General features: G+C 42.4%; 3 protein-coding genes across 4 annotated transcripts in view; 1 reads left to right on the forward strand and 2 right to left on the reverse strand.

The window, feature by feature from the left end:
• Positions 1–1,916, forward strand: part of boc (BOC cell adhesion associated, oncogene regulated) — a 33,743-nt gene extending 31,827 nt beyond the window's left edge. The window contains exons 16-18 of the mRNA XM_005797905.3: positions 500–582; positions 677–819; positions 942–1,916. Of these exons, the coding sequence (XP_005797962.2) occupies positions 500–582; positions 677–819; positions 942–1,099 (384 nt within the window). The 3' untranslated portion in view covers positions 1,100–1,916. The remainder of the gene's footprint in view (positions 1–499; positions 583–676; positions 820–941) is intronic.
• Positions 1,917–2,652: 736 nt separating this feature from the next.
• usf3 (upstream transcription factor family member 3) lies at positions 2,653–12,527 on the reverse strand. The gene is made up of 7 exons (XM_023326465.1): positions 12,419–12,527; positions 11,876–12,002; positions 11,016–11,047; positions 10,789–10,871; positions 10,598–10,694; positions 5,378–10,077; positions 2,653–4,915 (listed from the first exon to the last, which is right to left on the reverse strand). The coding sequence occupies exons 2-7, from the start codon at positions 11,917–11,919 to the stop codon at positions 3,122–3,124; spliced, it is 6,750 nt and encodes a 2,249-aa protein (XP_023182233.1). The 5' UTR covers positions 11,920–12,002; positions 12,419–12,527; the 3' UTR covers positions 2,653–3,121.
• Positions 12,528–13,303: 776 nt separating this feature from the next.
• On the reverse strand, positions 13,304–17,733 carry naa50 (N(alpha)-acetyltransferase 50, NatE catalytic subunit). Of its 2 annotated transcripts, none has more exons than XM_023325811.1 (5): positions 17,552–17,733; positions 16,164–16,297; positions 15,078–15,197; positions 14,919–14,985; positions 13,304–14,715 (listed from the first exon to the last, which is right to left on the reverse strand). In XM_023325811.1, exons 1-5 carry the CDS (start codon positions 17,557–17,559, stop codon positions 14,538–14,540), a joined length of 507 nt encoding a protein of 168 aa, XP_023181579.1. In that variant the 5' UTR covers positions 17,560–17,733; the 3' UTR covers positions 13,304–14,537. The 2 variants fall into 2 exon arrangements, with proteins under 2 accessions (XP_023181579.1, XP_014323843.1); XM_014468357.2 differs by having other exon boundaries at positions 16,164–16,300.
• Between the last annotated feature and the right edge of the window lie 6 nt (positions 17,734–17,739).

Here is a 17,739-nt window from a genome sequence, read left to right on the forward strand (position 1 = left end):
GGCTGAAGTGACATCTGGTACACTGGAACAAAAATCAGTAATAGAATTTCAGGAGCTGTGTAAAACAAAACAAAAAAGAAACTGCACATTTAAAGGCCAGTGTCAACATGCTGGTGAGAACAGTTAAGAAAATGTTTTTACAAATGTATTCATAGGCTCTAACTGGTTGAGATTAGCTTAATTTTAAACTAGAAATACTTGTAAATGTATTTATTTTTTCATCCAAAAATTACATTCTTTAAATAACTAAATGTTGCATCTCAGTCCAGACAATAAACTCAAAGCTTTTGCTAATTTTAAATTCTGGCCAGGGTTGTTCACTTGGGTGGGACAGAAAGGTGTTTTCTTTTTCTTTTCTTTTTTTCCCCAAAAACATATGGCAATAGTTCCTGTTCTTTTCCTGTTGTGACTCACAAACTTTGTAACACGTCTGCTACTACTACTAATGTTTTATTCTTTTATTGTTTAATAGAAACCTTTATGTACTTTTACTTTGCAGGATGGAGTGGATTGTGACTTGGAGTGCAACACGCTTCTGCCACAGGCAAATGGACATCTGCCTCTTTACCAGTACTCCAGCAGGTTAATAATGATTAAATTCTGCTAATGATATTTCATTAAGTAAAGCTAAAAATAAAAACATTCTGCTATCATTGTAAATGTATGTTTTTCTCAGGGAGGTGGATCATCAGGAACAGAGCCACTGTTCTCCTGACGACTCCACTCATCAGCTTCTGGCGTCTTCCCATGAATTTGTCAGCTCACAGGAAGTAGGAGGCGGAGTTAGGTTTGGTGACGGCACGCCAAACATCAATCAAAGTAAGTGTGGATTCTTCTAATATGGAAGGAACAAATGTGGCAAACAACCCTTTGAGATTTGAGTGTCGTTTTGCCCAGTGTAGAAAACTTAATATTTTACCTGCTCTCTTTCATTCCTGCAGAACAGGAACCTCTTCGTCTTTTGTCACTTGAGGACGACGGAGTTTTCACCTCCTATTCCACAATGCAACAATCCCAAGATACAATACAGGAAGTAAACATCCTCCCAAATGAAGTGTCCTCTGAGAACATAGGGACGTCAGACACCACAGATGCATAACAGACTCTTAGTGAACAGAGGAAAAAAAAGAGAATATATTTATTTTTGTATTAGAATATTTATATATTTATGCTTTTGTACATATAATTGTGTTATTATACTGTATATATGGGTATTTTCATATAAAAACACGATTTATCCATATATCTGCTCACTCTACATCCTTGACAAGGGGAGTCTGCATTTCCAGAGCGACTTCCATTTATTCAGCACTTCCATGTCCAGACCTGACCCGTCCATTTCTCACCTCGCAGACATAACTCCTTCCTAAATGTTCATTGTGTTTAGCTTTATGCAGACTAGAAACAAAGGGACCATTTCTCCAATCAGATGCTGTAATTATGAGGTGCTGTCATCACGTTCTCAAGAACTGAAAACTGCCATTGTGTACAGTAACGTAATATACTTTGCTCTTCATTAACAAACTATTAACAAGTGTATGCAATTTAAATCATTGTTTTCAGTAGTGTACATGAGATTATATATTGTGTATAGTTATTTATTTGTTGGAGTTTATGGTATTTTTTTAAAATCATCACTGAATGGGAGAGATTCTGGAAAATAACAGTCATCGATAAGCTGAACTTTACTCTGCAGCCACTTCTGTTTACTTGTTCGCTGGTTACCAAAAGACTGCCAGGTGAGGAAGCTGTGACAGGTGTTAGTATTATTCCTTCCTCACAGGTCAGTGGAAAAAGTATTACATAAAAGTGATCAAAATGAAGGAGATCCTGAATCTACACTCCCTAAAGAGTGCAGGCTGTTTTCTGCACATGCTGGAGCACTATTGCATGTAAATAAAAAGCTTATGAAATAATTATGTGTTTTGTTTCTTTTGACTAGCTTCAAGTTATTAGCTATTGTTTCGGGTATAGTATATTAACCACATGGTGTGTAATGCTCAGCACAATAATTTTATTAAAAGGTATTTGAAATGTAGAACCTAAAATAAAGACAATCAATAGACATTTTAAGTGGAAAAAGGATAAACTACAAACAAGCTAGCATTATGCCGTAAATAAGAGCATGCATTATCTGCTGTTGGGTGTTATGCTCAATGCCTGATATACTTGTGTCATACAACATTCAGAACTATGCATTGGCGTTATTAAATAAACTACAAATGGCATGTTAGCATAACATTAGCTAATCTATGTTGACAGCAGCTAATATGCTAACATGTTAGCTGCAAGAAAGAAAGCAGGAAAATTACAAAATTATTATAACATTAGCATGTTTCAAAGTTGTATACAAAAGCTAAAGTTAGGCAAAATACTAGTTATCAACAAGTATGCTAGCTAAAACAAACATCTAGAGGTGACGCAAAGAAGGTTTGTTCATATGAAGAACATTAGACTATGGGCCTCCTCTTCATTAGAGGAGGCTCAACAGCATCTTCTTCAGAGGCTAATTCATAACTGCTGTAATGCAGATCACTGCTGGAGAGTCTCCCTGCCTACTCAGATAAGTTACAATGTTGTTTTTTTGAATACTAATTATTTAAAATAAACTGGGTTCTGAAAACAAGAAAAAAAAACAGGGAAATGACAATGTTATCCTTATAAATTTTATTTATCAATTTTGTATTTACAAATACATAATCTAGCAACTTTGATATGAAATATTGGTATTTACAAAATAGCTCTTCGAAAAATCTGTACAGTACAACCTGATAAGTTAGTAAATTAAATTAGTAACTGTGCAGAAGGTTTCCTTTTGACCAAAAATTCAAGTTCTAAACTTTTATATTTTCTTCAGAACCAACATTTCGAAAAGGAGCTTTAAGGACTTATTTCCATAAAATTCAAAAGCCTTATGAAAATTTTAAATGATTACTCTGACATTAGGCATGTCAAAAAAAGAAAAAAAAAACAAAACTAGAACTGAGTGGACATGTAAACAACAAATCCCTCACATCAAGTGCTTCATCACTTCTTTCTTTAACAAACTACACATTTCAAACAGAAAATGCAATTGTTTGCTCTTGAACAACAGTCCAAAAAGGCATTAAACTGAAACTCATCACACAGCTGAACTGCCATCATGGCCCAGGATGTGGCTGATGTTGTGGGCCGGACGATTGGGTTGCTTGCCAGAGTCAGCTGACGATGTGTTGGTGAGTGACAGTAGAGGGGACATCTGCATGGATGAGCCATCCGAGGGCATGCCGGTGGCGATTTCAGGGAACAACGAGGTGAGGCTGAAGTTGGAGATGTGAGGGGTGATTCCAGATGATGGCATGGGAGGCATATCCGGAAGCAAAGGGAAACTGGCCTGACCGAACCCCACTGGCCGCGTCGGGGAGAGGATGGAGCTGAATCTGTTGTTGAGAGGAGGGGCGCTGGCCTTGTCGGCACTCGGGCTTGTAAACATTTGGTTGGGAAAGTACTGGAGGGCGACATCACCGGGGAGGCTGGGATGGGCAGCTGGGGAGTAAGAGGGGTAAAAGGAGGGTAAAGTGTTCTGGGGCTCCACCGGGAGGAGGGACGGTGTGCGGGAGGTGCTGGGTTGGCTCACTGGAGGGATAAATGTAGAGTTTGCATTAATCGGAGGAGGAGGGTTCATCCCTCCCTCTGAAATAAAGGGGAACCCAAAGTTCTGAGCCAGATGTTGGTCAGCAGCAAGATTGTTGTCACTGGGAACCTGTGCGCTGTCTGCCATCAAGCGCACAATGGTGGTCCGGCGGTTCTCTCCTCCAGACTGAGGCCGGCCCAGCAGGACCCCTCCCCCCGAGGGCAGAGGTAGATGGCCCTCGGCCTCAAAAGGGTTGGTGGGTCTCTGCGCTCCTGATCGATGTCTCAGTTTGATGGGATGAGCGTCTCTGGGTATATGTCGGGAATGCTGGCTGACAGCAACCGGGGGTCTGGGGATGGCAGAGGAGCGGCCGGGCTCAGAGCTGCTGTGGGGGGTCGGAGGGTGGGGCAGACCTGCTCGGACGCCGGGCCCTACGTGCATATTACTGCTGACCTGAGAAATGTGGCCCTTGTTGGCCTCTGTGAGTCGCATAGCTGGGGCCTTCTGGGACTGAGGCATGCTCGGACTGGAGGCCTTGGCCTGGATGTCTCCTGATGAACTTCCAGGCATGCAGCTGTACTCCATGGTCACTGGGGGGCAACATTGAACTCCTCGCTGATGGTTGCTCTGCTCAGGAAGGTGGGGAGAAAGGAGGCTTTGCATGAAACTCTGGTGGCAGCCTTCCTGTTCCCGAGGCAGCGCAGGACCAACTTGGACTCCCTGAGAGCCGGGATGGGGTCCACTGTAGCTTCCACGATTTCTTACGTCTGCAGTGGGGCCGACGCTCATCCTGAATCCTCCCTGCTGCTGTCCCTGAGGGCCCCGCTGAGAGGGGGGTACCGACTTGGGGGCCATGTCACTCCCACGAGAGACCTGAGCTTCAAAACTGCTGAGCTGATGTGTTCCCCCTCCACCAGCCATCACCTTGAAGGACTGACACTCAGATATGCGTTGGTCAGTGGATGTAGAATGGTCAGATGAAAGGCGGTTCTGAGGGTTGTGAACAATGCCAGCCTTCCCTCGCGATGTATCCAGGTAGCTGCGGAGGTCTGGTTGCTCTTGGGTGGCACCACGACCGGGCTGAAGATGGAGAGCCATGCGTTGCTGCTGATCCCCGCTAGTAGTGCTTTTACCGATGAGCGCCTCTGCAGAGTAGTTCGACACGCGGTGTCGCTCCTGTCGAGATGGAGCACAGGCCAGCTCAGATGAACGAGACACTGTGTTGGTGGGAGGAGAGATGAGTTGCTGCTCCAAGCTTCTAGCGCTCATCATTCTCTGCATAGCATTATGATCCTGACCAGACTGCAGAATGACAAGTTAAAGACACAAAAACCTTTACTATAACAAAAAGAAGACAATAATATGTCATAAAATATTCCTCAGTAAAAATGAAAAAAGGATTAAATTCTGCAAATTGCAGGAAATCATAAATAAAAATAATTTCAGTCAGCCAATTCCAGGGTTCCTTTGCATTTTTGATAGTAAAAGTTCCCTGCTTCAAAAGAAAGACAGAAAGAAAGGTTGAAATAAATTGTAAAAGAAAGAGCGAACGAAAGAAACGAGCGAAAGTGCTAAGGGAAGACGGCAAAAGAAAGAATGAAAGAGCTAAAAGAGTGGAAAAAAGGTTCTGTCATCTAAATGAGTAGGTGCTACTAAGCACTAGCACGGTTTATAATTTAGAGGATGAACTTTAACAGTATTTCTCATTCAGATTCAAACAAATGATCATAAACTACACATTACTAACATGGTACCCATACCCACCTTGAGGTGGTCCTGCTGAGCCAGGTGGCTGTTATGATGGGCCCTGGATCCCACTGACTGAGCCTCACATGTCTTGTCCTGATGCCTAAAGTGCTGCTGTTGAATCTGTTGCTGTAAATGCTGAGGATGTCTGGGATGAGAGTTCTGCTGCTGCAGCTGCTGCTGCTGCTGTTGATGCTGAGTCTGGGGAGGCTGCTGGTGCGCCTGCTGCTGTTGTTGGTGTTGTGGATGAGATGCTTGGTGCTGTGTTGGTTGTTGATGCTGTTGAGACTGTTGGTGGGACTGTTGTGGATGCTGTGACTGCTGCTGCTGATGGGAATGCTGATGAATTCCAGACTTTTCCAGGTGATGTTGCTGCTTCTGCTGCAACCCAGCAGGTGAGCCAGTTTGATTCCCTCTGACGATTCCCCGCTTCTTCTGGACATGCTGCTGTTGCTGCTGCTGTTGTTGTTGTTGCTGCTGCTCCTGCAGCGCCCTCTGGTGTAGTGAGTGGCGCTGTGCAGGGTCAGATTGAGTCAGGTGGTGCTGCAGATGATATAAATGGTGTCTCTGCTGCTCTTGTTGCTGTTGTTTCATGTAAAGGTTCCCTCCCAGATGCTGACTGGGCTGGCTAACAGAATGCTGCGGGTGACCCTGTGGCAGATGAAGGCCGCTTGCCTGGTTCTGCTCAGGAGGACCTTGAACGGGGCAGTGACCATCAATGGGGCGCACTACTGGGCTCATGAAGGAATTTGATGAGAAAAGAGGGCCTCCATTTTCTGAATTAATCCTAGTCATTACAGCTGCAGAGGTGGACGACAGCTGTCCCAACATCATCTGACTGTGGTCTGGTGCTTTCACATCCATATGACCCACTGCGTTACCCGGCGGAGGGCAAGGCTTTGGTCGTTTTCCTGCATTTAACATCGCTTCTTCTGGGGCTTGTCTTTTGGAGAGGATCTTCCCATGTCGCTCACCTACCACACTTCCAGGTGGGCCTCTTATAGCATTATTTTTCAAGGCAGAATACTCTACTACTTGGGCAGTGCCTGAACAGGTTGAGATGGCGTTGCTTGAGGGTTGGGACATATGAGTAGATGTCCCGGCTGGAGAGGGAGCTGACCCCTGCTGGGCCGTCAGACTGGGGGAACTGGGATAGGGTTGGTGACTGGAGCTGGATCTGATCAGATTGTTAACACTGAGGCTAGCGGCTGTCCCACCTTGGGTTGAACTCTGAGACTGTCCTGGAGGGAGAGGTTGAGATTTTGAGCAAGCAATACTTTGCAGATGTCTGTTTGGCCCACTCACAGATACATCATGGTGTTTAGTCGTACTTTGGTCCATCAGTTTGGTTATCTTGCCTGGCTGCCCAGCTGAGCCTCTGTCTCTGCTGGAAGACACTGGTGGGGTTTTGGGGGAGTCCCATGTAGCTGAAGCAGTGTTGTCCCCTGAGCATCCTCCACTTCTTCTCTCTGGGCTGTCTTGTTCTAGCATTGCCAACGCAAGCATCTCCGCTTGTTCGGATGTAAACGCAAATGACCCAAAAGAGCCAGAAGACACACCGATGCTATGGCCCTGAGGAAGCATTGATGCGACAGAGAATCCTCGACCACCAGCTCCCCCTGTGGTCATTGGAGAATCAGTCTGCCTGTTGGACGTCATATTCTGCTCCATTGCCTGGTCATCCAGGTTTGTGTAAACTTGTTGAGACACTGCAAAGTCCTTCTTTAAGGGAACTTCAGACATCACCCCAACCAATACTTCTTTTCTTGCTGCTGTGGAAGGCCTCTCCTCCAGAGTATCCCTGTCAATCCTTGTTGTCTGAGTTGGTTTGAGTTCTGCAGGACGACACAAGGAAGGTGGGGGAATGTTCACGTCATTCTGTTGTGAAGGAGCTCTTGAAGTACTAGCCTTTTTCTTAATTTCAATAGTTGATGTGGAAACTGTAATAGAGGCGTCTGGAGCCAACTCAGTGGGTATAGGTGATGAGGTGACAGGTGTGGTGGGTGCAGAGGATGAAGTGATGGGCTGAGAAGAGGATGAAGTGGTGGGCTGAGAAGAAGATGGTTGATCTTGGACCTTTGATTTCTGGGGAACAGTAGGTTGCACTGTGTTGGTATTCTGAGTCACTGGTGCAGTAGTCTGAATACAGATTGGGGGCAAACACAAACTAGAATCAGAAGCAGAAGTTACATGAGGGTCATTGGAAACTGCAGAGGTGACTGTGGGTTTATTTTGTTTAGCAACAGAAGAAGTAGCAGCTGGCAGGCTTTGCATTATGGTAGTTGTAGTAGTAACAGTTACCTGTTTAACCTCTGACACCAAAGGTTTGGTTACAGCAGAGCTGCTGTTAGAAACTGGAGTAATTTTAGTCTTCATTGCTAAAGCTGAGCCATTTGATGGCTTGATAGCTGTTTCACAGACAACCGTTGGTGCAGCTGAGTTACTCTGAGATGCACAGACAGAGCTTTTATCCTGCATCGGGCAAAATACAACAGAGTTGCTTGATGAACTGCACACAATCATTTGCTGTGTGTTCTGACCTGATGCTACACAGCTTACAGCATCTCGGGACTCTGAAATTGTGGTATCCATTGGGTGAACGTTTGCTGAGGACTGTAAAACTTGAGATGTTTTATCTTGGACTGCCTGGCTCTCTTTAGCAGTAGCAGATTTTTTGAGAGGAATTAGTTGTGCAGTCCTGAGCTCTTTCTTTTTGGGAGATTTGGTCCTTTTAGCTACCACTCTCTTTGTGTTTACAACCATGTGGGGCTTTTTTCCTGAAGGCTTAGAGGTGCTGGCAGCTATCCCCGATGGAACCTGTAGCTGCTGAGCAGGTAGTGCAGGTGCAGATCCAGGTACAGGTACAGTAACACCAACTGATGATGTAGGGGTAAGCAGACAACTGCTCTGGCAAGACCGAGGGAGGCCTTGAGATATGCTCTGGTTCAGACTGCTAAGGGCACCTAAACTGTTTAGGGCCACATTAGTAGTGGGCTCCTCAGTGGTGGTGGGCTGTACCAGTTGGAGGGTGCTCTGACCAATCTGGGAGCCACCTTTATCAGAAGTTTTCACTGGCTTCAGAGCAAACACCTGGCCATTCACAGTGATTGTTTGTGGGGCTGTGGAGACTGGTGAAGAGGAGCATCCCTGGCTGACCTGCAGAGGATGGCTCACCTCAGCCTGGGTGGGACGAGGCAGGATATGCACGAGTTGCTTTCCCCCAACACTTTGTAAAGGAGGGACAGTCACTGAACTGGTTGTGGTTGCTGTTTGAGTGGAAACAGCAGGGAGAGAGGGAGGACCAATGCTCAGCTGGGAGCTCTGAGGAGCGGGCGCAGACTGACTGGGGGCTTGGATGATCACTATATGCTGACAAGGTGTTTGATTTGAAATGTCCTCTCTCACAACCTGCTGGGTGGGGCAGGCACTGGCCTGCTGCAGGATGACAACACTTGGATTGTTCGTGTTCTGAGGTGCGGTTACACCTGGTACTGCAGTGGTAGAACCGGCTGGGTTGACCTGCAGCACCTGCATGGTCTGCAGCAGGGGTAGCACAGCAGCTTGATGCTGAGGAACCAGGGTTTGCTGAGGCTGTGGAATAAGGGCTGTTGGAGGATGAGGAACCAACGACGCGGGCTGCAGAACCCCAGGCTGGGGCTGAGCAATCACAGCTGGTTGCGGCACTATGGCTGACTGGGGTACAACCGCACAATGAGGCTGTGTCTGGTTTAGAACTGCAGCTTGTAGGTGAGGGGTACTTTTGAATGGATTAGCTGGGATATGAGTTGTGATAGGTGTCTGCTGTACAGGCACGTGTGGCTGCAGCTGTATTTGAACAGGATTAACAGAGGGTCTACTGCCCACAGGACATACTGCAACCTGTTGGACTGCCTGGGTGGTACTGCTGACCTCTGGCATGGACAAACTCTGGCAAACTGGTTGCACTGTGTTTCCTGCCATCTGCAATGTTGTCCAAGTCGTCTGTGTGCTGCCTGCAGCTCCAGCCCTAAGAACAGTTTGATTGGCAGGAACTGCAGTGTAGCTTACAGTTCTGATGGCAGTGTCCTGTGTCCCCAAAGAGGAACCCCCCGATGATGCAGAGGTTATGGTCTGGGTAGATGTAGTGCGTGTGGACACAGATTGCGCAGTGCTTTCGGTGGTATGTGGCGACGCTGAATTAGCTACTAAGGGAATGCTCTGAGGCAGGGGATCAGGCTGCACCTGCTGGAGCAGGGATGTAGTGGCTGCAGGGATCTGGAGGGTTATGTAAGACACAGAAGGCGCCAAAGAAGGGCCTACAGCAGGTGTTTCAACCACACACTGCTCCAACAACCTCAGACCTGATTTTGACTGAGAGGGTGTTGTGGTTGAGCCTGGGAGCAGTGCAGGGGTGGTAGAAGAAGTACTGACTTCTTCTATTGCATTAACTTGCAATCTGGTATCAGATGGTGGCTGAATTGCTTCAGAGGACTTCTTTCCCGGGCTTGCCTGTTTCCCTGCAGGACCGATCACATTGCCATTTGAATAAACAACAATTCTCTTTGGGAGCTGATGGGTAGGAGTCACTTTTGCCACTTTGGCACAGCGGTGCTTTCCCTTCCAGTGAATAGTTGGGTCCTCTAAAAGGCTAATATCATGAGCTTTGAGGAGCTCAATGTAGTGAGCGCTCTCCTTTCTCAGTTCATCCAACTGATGCCGCAGTCTCCGGATCTCCTCAGCTACATAGAGACAAAGCAGGTATTTGTATTTTAAAATAAATACTTAAGTAATTGACCAACATCAAGTGGAGCATAACTGTGCAGTGGTTTTCTTTTTTTTTAATAGATGCTATTTTTAGGAGCAGGACCTCCATAAGCCATCAATTCTTCCTGCTCCCTCAAGGTAGGGTGCCCTGCAACTTTTACACATGCCTCTGCTTCAACACACCAGAGTCAAACAATGAGGTCAATAGCAGGACTCTGAAGAATTTAACTGCATACTGAGGCGGTACTTCAGCCTCAGGTATGTTGGACCACACATGCATCTAAAAGGTGCCGGACACCATCCCACATGCTACTTTTAGAAACATGGCTGAATAAACTTATAGTGTTATAATTTTGATTATTATATATTGTTAGCATGCATAAAAACTTCAATCGCAGCCTGTCACTTTGCTGTTGGTAGACTTGACTGAGGGTTGCAGAATAAATAGAAGATTCTTTTAAAGTTCATGAAAAAAATGTACAAAAAAACTCTGACCTTGGACTTTATCACCACCGTCCAGAAGCAGTGTATCATTTTGTTTCTTCAGCTCAGTAATGTAGCGAAAAGCTTGGTCCAATATCATGTTCTTGCTCTAAAAACAGAACATTGACATAAAGTTAAAAAAATATACACTGTACTAGATAGACACATGGATGATTGTAATTCAATAAAAAGCAGCTATTGACCTGTTTAAGTGCCTGAGAACATGGCAGAAGATTCCCAATGCGATTAATCCCCGCATTAATTTTCTCCTTTCTGTGTCTCTCAACTATATGCAGACACAAACAAAGAGACAATACCTTTTATAATTTAATTCAATTTTAGGTAAAAAAAAAAAAAAAAGAACCTATAGCTCAACTGTTATTAATTAGCAATTTTTTAAAAGTTGCAAAAGTAGCAGATATGATGTTACCTGCATTATGAGATTCTTTGTTTTTCTTCTTTCTGCAAAAAGTTAACAATTCATAATGCATTGAAAATATTTACAAAGGCTATAGGCGGGCAACATGATTTTTGGTGCATTTGTTTCAAAAGAAAAAGAATAAATTATAATAAACATGTTTGGAGTATTTTTTTTTCAAGTTAGGCAAGGGGATGCCATCATCATCAGGATGAATATGAACTTGGGGTGCATCTGTACAAAGCAATCCCAGATCAGTCTGAACTTTGGCTTTAAAGTCACGACCCACTTCAATCAAGAGAAACAAATAAAAAGGGCAGACTAGAGAACTCAATGGACATTTGTTTACATTTTATTTTGTTAATAAAGGTTAATAAAGGACAAGCAGGTATAGTCGATAGACTGACAGACAAATTAATAAGAAATAAAACAACTTAAAAATGGTCAATGTTGTTCAGGAACTTTTAAACAGACTGCAGATGTTTGAGAATTGATTGGTCCAAATCACTTCTGAGTTGTTTTTGTAATTGTTATCCTTTGCCATTACAATATACCAAACACTGAAACTGTGATTTAAGACATATCTTGTGGTTTTAAATCAAATGATCAACAATTTGTTGAGCAACAAATCATCCAAACAATGGAGGATAATTTTCAATTAAAGGATTTAAGAGGAACGTTTTTATATATTAGGAAAGAAAAAGGAAAAAGCAAAACAGAATTAATGACAGTGCAATATTTATATACTTTGTAAAAATAAAAAAGAGACATAAAATGGGGAGCTTGTCTATTTAAGCAAAGAGTAGTCTATGCTTTGAATGTCCCTATTCTCTTTAAACTTAACATGTTCATATGTATATAAGCATACTCACTTGGGTTTTCGACCAGGTGTCTGAGTTTCAGTCATCTCTGGCATCCTGTTTTAACAGTTGCCTGAATGGTGAAAGGTACCAGTTAACGCATTCAACAACTGGACCTCAAGTCCGGTCTGTTCCCGTCCTGCACACAACACAAAAACGCTGTAATCATCAACAGCTACGTATTAACAACTGCTATGTTACATTTGGGCTTCCTCCAGAGCAACTGGATGCTAACATGCTAGTGCAGAGTAACCTAGCTTTACTGCAAACCTAAATGCTATAACATTTAAACTTCTGCATAAAAAGAGCTTATTTGACAAACTGTTCAAACAAATGTTCTACTTCAACGTAATCATATCGACAATAGATGACGTTCAAATGTCTGTTCTGTCACTTAAATAGAAGAACGCTATCAACCTGAGCATTTAAACTAGCTAGTTAGCCAACAGCTATCTTAGCTTACCGTTACCTAAATAATTATTGGACAAATTAAAAACGAAATAATTTACGTCCCATGTAACTAAGCGCAGCAAAGCAAACGTAAATTCCACCAACCTCTAACTTCGGCATTGTGGTGAATATATGTTCCAGTAACAACTTAGACATTAGGAGCTAAGCTAGCAGAGCATTCAGCTCATCTCTCAAAACAATCTAGATACACCTAAATCCGTGCAGAAGAGGGTTGTACCTTCGAGACAGCCAATGGGATCGCGAGTGCAAGAAGTCTCAACCAATCACGAAACGGTAAGGAAAGCATCACTGTGTGAGTTCGTGTCTAATGAGGCTCCATTAGTTTTCTAGATGGATGTAAAATGCGTACCTCCTCTATCTTGAAGGGTTAATAACAATTATTTATTTTTTAAAGATATCCTAAGAATATAAAGTTATATGATAAATACTACGAAAAAGTTGTAGGCTAATAGAAAGACATGTATGGGGGAAATACTTTTTCAAATTCCTGTATTATTACAGTTGAAAGCAGAGTTTTATACACACACCAAATTAAGACACTTTTTATTATTTGAATTTAGATCGGAACAAACTTCTCTTGTTTTAGGTCAGTTCAAATTATCAAAATTACTTCTATTAGCTAAATCCCATGTCAGATTTATTTATAAGTTTACATATATTTTCAACAGTCAGTTTTGGTTGTAGGCTGCTACGCTCACACACCGGACAGATATCAAGACTTTGTTCCAAAACATTTAGTCTGTTCTCATTACACCACTGTGTAACCACTTTGTAGCCACTTTGGGTCATTGTCCATTTCGGAAACCCATATCAGCCCAAACTTTTACTTCCTGTCACCAAGTTTCTTTTACATTTTTTTCTTTCACACTGCATAACTGTGTAGACAGGACACTTCTGCAATGATCTGTAAATTGATCTGAGGTGCATCCAATTTGCAAAGCAAAGGAAATCAACCAAGCCGAGAAAAAAAACCTTTACTGCAAATAGTAATTCCTTTATTTAGACGTTAAAAAGTCTTACAATATAGAGCTCCAGAAAAGATAAAATTCTTCAAAGAAAGCAAAAACATGCGTATACTACAGTCGAGAGAACAACTCTCCTTGCATGCAGAGGGTCAGAGCTTCTTCTGGGTTAAGAATCTATATCCGACCAAAAGCTCCAGACCTCCAACTCATGAGGGTGCAATAACAAAAACTCCCTAAGTTTAAAGAAATCGCTGCTATTTGTAAGGTCAGTACACTGGGAGCCAAAGGTGTTTAAGAAATCAATATTTATCCACCTTAAGCAAATAAATTTACTAACGCCAAATCAAATCCATTTAGTCAATTACTAACACATCCCCTACAAGTCAATGAGAGGGGATATACCTATCAGAACCTCTCCAATACTGGGACTTCTTGTTTGGCTCCCCCCAAACTAAACATTCCTAATTTTGTCTTACACCCAGTGGAACCTCTGAGCCGTTTGCTGTGTAAGTGTGAAAAATAAAAAACAGTTTAGGGGAATTAAATTAAAAACCTAGAGAATAAAGTTCTCTGGAAATCAAGAGTGGTGCCAACAACTTTCCACCACAACCAAACCATTCAGCCTCCCCTGTGTCCGTACTGAGGGGAAACATTTCTGCTCCTCCCATCTGGATGCATGAACAAACAGGTCTTGTTCACTTCCTGTGAATCCCAGGGTTCAGGTAGCGAGAGAATTGTCTCTTCTGTTCAACGGATCAGCTCCAGAGCTAACACTCCAAATTGACCAGCTAAGTAATGGTCTTGCAAACATTTTCACTGCTTCCTTTTTTCCAAAAATATAGATATGTCCCCATTAGGTTTGATAACCGCATAAAAACAACTCAAATGCAAACAGAACGATTTGCAAACTGAACACCATCCCCGTCACCGTGTCTGCTAATGTTCTGTGTTGGCATTTCATCATTGGAAACCAATTTGTGGATAACAGAGTTTTCTGTCACTTTTCAAATAACCGCATGTAATAATTGGGAACAATAAAATATGAAAAAAAATAAAATAAATCACCATTGCAAAATAAATGCAGCAATTTTTATACTGGACAACTGCTTTCTCTTTCTAGCGTCCTTTTGGAGAAACTGTTGAATGTGTTGACCTTGGGGCATCTGTCACAGTTCTGTTTCTGCGTCGATGGGCACACATGCTTTTCTTTGTCCCCCCAAAAAAAGCTGTGTGCGCCGCTACTCTACTTTCTGAAGCTCCCCACTGGGTGGCGCACATGGACTGCGCAGGCTCTTCTGCAACACATGGGCATCTGCAGGTTCTATCCTCTTGTAGTAATTCTTTTTTGTTTCGATTATCTCAAAGCCAAATTTCTGATAGAAGTCGATAGCTGACTCATTGCTGATCTGCACATGACTGTGGAATGAGAAAGATGCAGTTAGCACATTTGGAGGAATCTGTTTTTAATTACCCTTGAATCACTGTGAAAGGAATAACACTTTAGACCAAATACAAGAAGTAAAGACAGTCAAATCTCTTGTACATCTATCCTCAGTCAAAAACATTTAAATGTCAAACATCACAAACACCCTTATTTTCTCCTGTATTAAGACACTCACAGGTAAATGTTGTCAAAAGTGCCATCCTTCTCGCAGATGTTTAGCACATGATTGAGCATCTTTGTACCTAGTGTAAAATCATAAATTCAAACTTACAAAAATGATACAGAAAACCAAAATGAGTCACAACCGTATTTACACATGAATGGATCTTCTTACCAATTCCAAGTCTACGGTAGGGTGCTAAACACCCAAGGGTCATGATATACAGCCTCTTCTGGTTCTGAGAGTGATCCACTCTGCAGCACACAGCCCCCACTGCAATGTCATTGAAGTATGCTGCAAGGCAAAAAAAAAAATGTTAATACCATATTAATAGGCAGGAAAATAGATTCATGAAGAAAAAAATCAAGGATTACTATATTACAGTAGATGCCTAGCCTAGCATCCATAATCTATTATGCTGCTTCAGGTATGGACACTAAACAGTATGCATTTAGAAAGTTATAGGAATGCAGATACATCTAAAAAATGTACAACATTGTGAAAAAGTTTAATATTTTTTTGTCAGTCACTTCAGAAAGTGAAACTCATTACACATGTTGATACACTTGAAGTTTTTATTTCTTGCAATTTTGATGGTTGGGGTTTAAATATAATGAAAACCCAAAATTCAGTGTCAGAAATGTTTCAAATTGTGAAAAAGTGAAATAGAGAAAAGTCATGGCAGTAGTAATTTTAAGCTCCTGCCTACTGCTCCCTAATCAGTTAATTAACTCAAATCCCCACAAAGGTTTCTTGAGCCTTAGAATGGTCTCTCAATCAGGGGTCAGTGGGCTACATGGGGAATCATGGGGAAGACTGCTGACTGGACAGATGTCCAGAGGACAACCACTGACACTCTCCACAAGAAGGGTAAGCACAAAATTCCATTATAGAACAAGCTGGTTGTTCACAGGTTGCTGTATCCAAGTATATTCATAGAAAGTTTAGTGAAAGGAAAAAGCGTTGAAGAAAATTTAGCATCTTATTTGGGAACTAAGGTCCCAGAGTCTGGATGAAGAGTAGAAAGACCCAGAATCCATTTTGCTCTAAGTCCAGAGTGAATTTCCCCATCAGTGATGGTTTGAGATGCCATAACATCCGCTGGTGTTTGTCCACTGGGTTTTCTAATGTCCACAGTCAACACAAAAGAGTACCAGAAAAAAATTTGAATGCACTTCATGCTTTCTTCTGCTGACAAGCTTTATGGAGAGGGTGATTTTAAGATACGGCCTACTGACAACCTGCGGAGACATATCTTACCTAGCTTTGCGAGCTCTCCAACTTCCAGCACATCTTTATAAAACTTGTCGTTGTAGCTGACAGGGAAGATGACTTGGTTCAGGCGCTTCAGCTGCTTAATGTTGTGAGGCGTAACATCCCCCAGCTCGATCCGGCTACTGGAACAAGAGCAAAACGGTCAAATAGCTGACAGAGGCACATGTAGCAGGATTGTCTCTTATTTTTTTGCTATATAGATCAAACCTACAAAACACATAATGATTATGTAACTCAATTTCTTCCTTCCCTTCAGAGTATCTTAAGTATTCTGTTAACCCACTCTGGCTGGACTCAATATAATTAATTTTAAAATACAGATATGCTTACAAATATTTGTTGAGTACTTGATTTAAAACATACTAATAAAGGGGTAAAAAGAATGCTAAGAAAAGAACTGTGATCTGCAAACTTAAGTAATGTCAATAAAGTGTGTGTGGACAGAAAATTTTATTTGGGAAAGAATATTTTTATCTTGATTTATAACAAAATTGAAAAATGAACACATGTTGTGTTACAGGTGACAAATTACATCTAAAGTGAGTAGCTCTGATTTTTACAGTAAATTCTGACTGGTAGCTTCATTTAGAATCATATACATTACATCAAGGTTCCAAGGTTTGCTTAATGAGCAGGAGACTCTAACCCAGAACTGTCTCTGTAAAGGTTCCCACTGTAGTATTTATAGGACCTCTGCAAGTCCAGAAAGAGCCTCGGGTCACGTGTGTTATTCACAGGAATGTTCAATAACATTTATTTAATCCCATCTTCCTAATTACCAAGGTTTAGCGTAATTTGTAAATGTGTCATTTGAAAATTTAGCCACATATAGTACAATTAAGAGCACCACAACACGTGAATGCAAACTTCATTCCTGTTACTTTGACAGATCGAGTTACACACAAAAAAAAACTGAAGTTCAGTCAACGTACTGGTGATTGTCCAACTAGAACACGCATATACTACAGTTTATTGATATAACTAGTTCAGTGATTTGTCTGCTTTTATTAAGTAGACGGACGCAGCAAACATAGAAAATCAGGATATTCCCGTCCTGTCTTTTTTAGCTTAGCTTCGCTTTTGAGTCTTCCCTGACTCAGCCTCCCACTAGTAGCACCTAACTGGTTAGCCTAGCATATTAGCGGTGTGGACGAACAGAAAAGCGGCTTAAGATAAAAACAACCACAACAGAGCAGTTTCACTAGCTGTCTTGTAGTTCATATCCTCCCATACACTTGCATAGATTCAGCTTAGTTGGCTAGTTTGCGTCGTCTTCCCCCATGCCCACCTCCCTTTTAAGAAAAAAAAGACAGGCATGAAAAACTTTAGTCGCGCTAAGCTACATATTCGCGACTCAAAAAGCTTAGACTCACCCTTTCATTTTACACAGATATTATCCCTGTTTGAGATTAGGCTTGACTTAGGCGTTGTCTGGGGTACAAGTTAATAAATTGAACAGAGAAAGGGTCAGGGATGCCTCCTGTTCTACCCTCCACATGTAGCGAAGGATTCAGTTAGCTTAGCCGCCACACTACCACGGCAGACTGTCAACCCTGAACCC

This window comes from Xiphophorus maculatus, chromosome 21 (genome assembly GCF_002775205.1).
Source record: "Xiphophorus maculatus strain JP 163 A chromosome 21, X_maculatus-5.0-male, whole genome shotgun sequence".
Classification (NCBI taxonomy): domain Eukaryota; kingdom Metazoa; phylum Chordata; class Actinopteri; order Cyprinodontiformes; family Poeciliidae; genus Xiphophorus; species Xiphophorus maculatus.

What these genes read in the sequence shown, in the direction of transcription:
- usf3 (XM_023326465.1), bottom strand. Translation starts at nt 11,919, where the DNA reads ATGCCAGAGATGACTGAAACTCAGACACCTGGTCGAAAACCCAA. An exon ending in ACACCTGGTCGAAAACCCAA is followed by an intron (nt 11,048 to 11,875) that starts GTGAGTATGCTT and finishes AACTTTTTGCAG; the next exon opens with AAAGAAGAAAAACAAAGAAT. An exon ending in CGGTGGTGATAAAGTCCAAG is followed by an intron (nt 10,078 to 10,597) that starts GTCAGAGTTTTT and finishes GTCTCTATGTAG; the next exon opens with CTGAGGAGATCCGGAGACTG.
- naa50 (XM_014468357.2), bottom strand. An exon ending in CTACCGTAGACTTGGAATTG is followed by an intron (nt 14,986 to 15,077) that starts GTAAGAAGATCC and finishes ATTTTACACTAG; the next exon opens with GTACAAAGATGCTCAATCAT. An exon ending in ACTTTTGACAACATTTACCT is followed by an intron (nt 14,716 to 14,918) that starts GTGAGTGTCTTA and finishes CTCATTCCACAG; the next exon opens with TCATGTGCAGATCAGCAATG.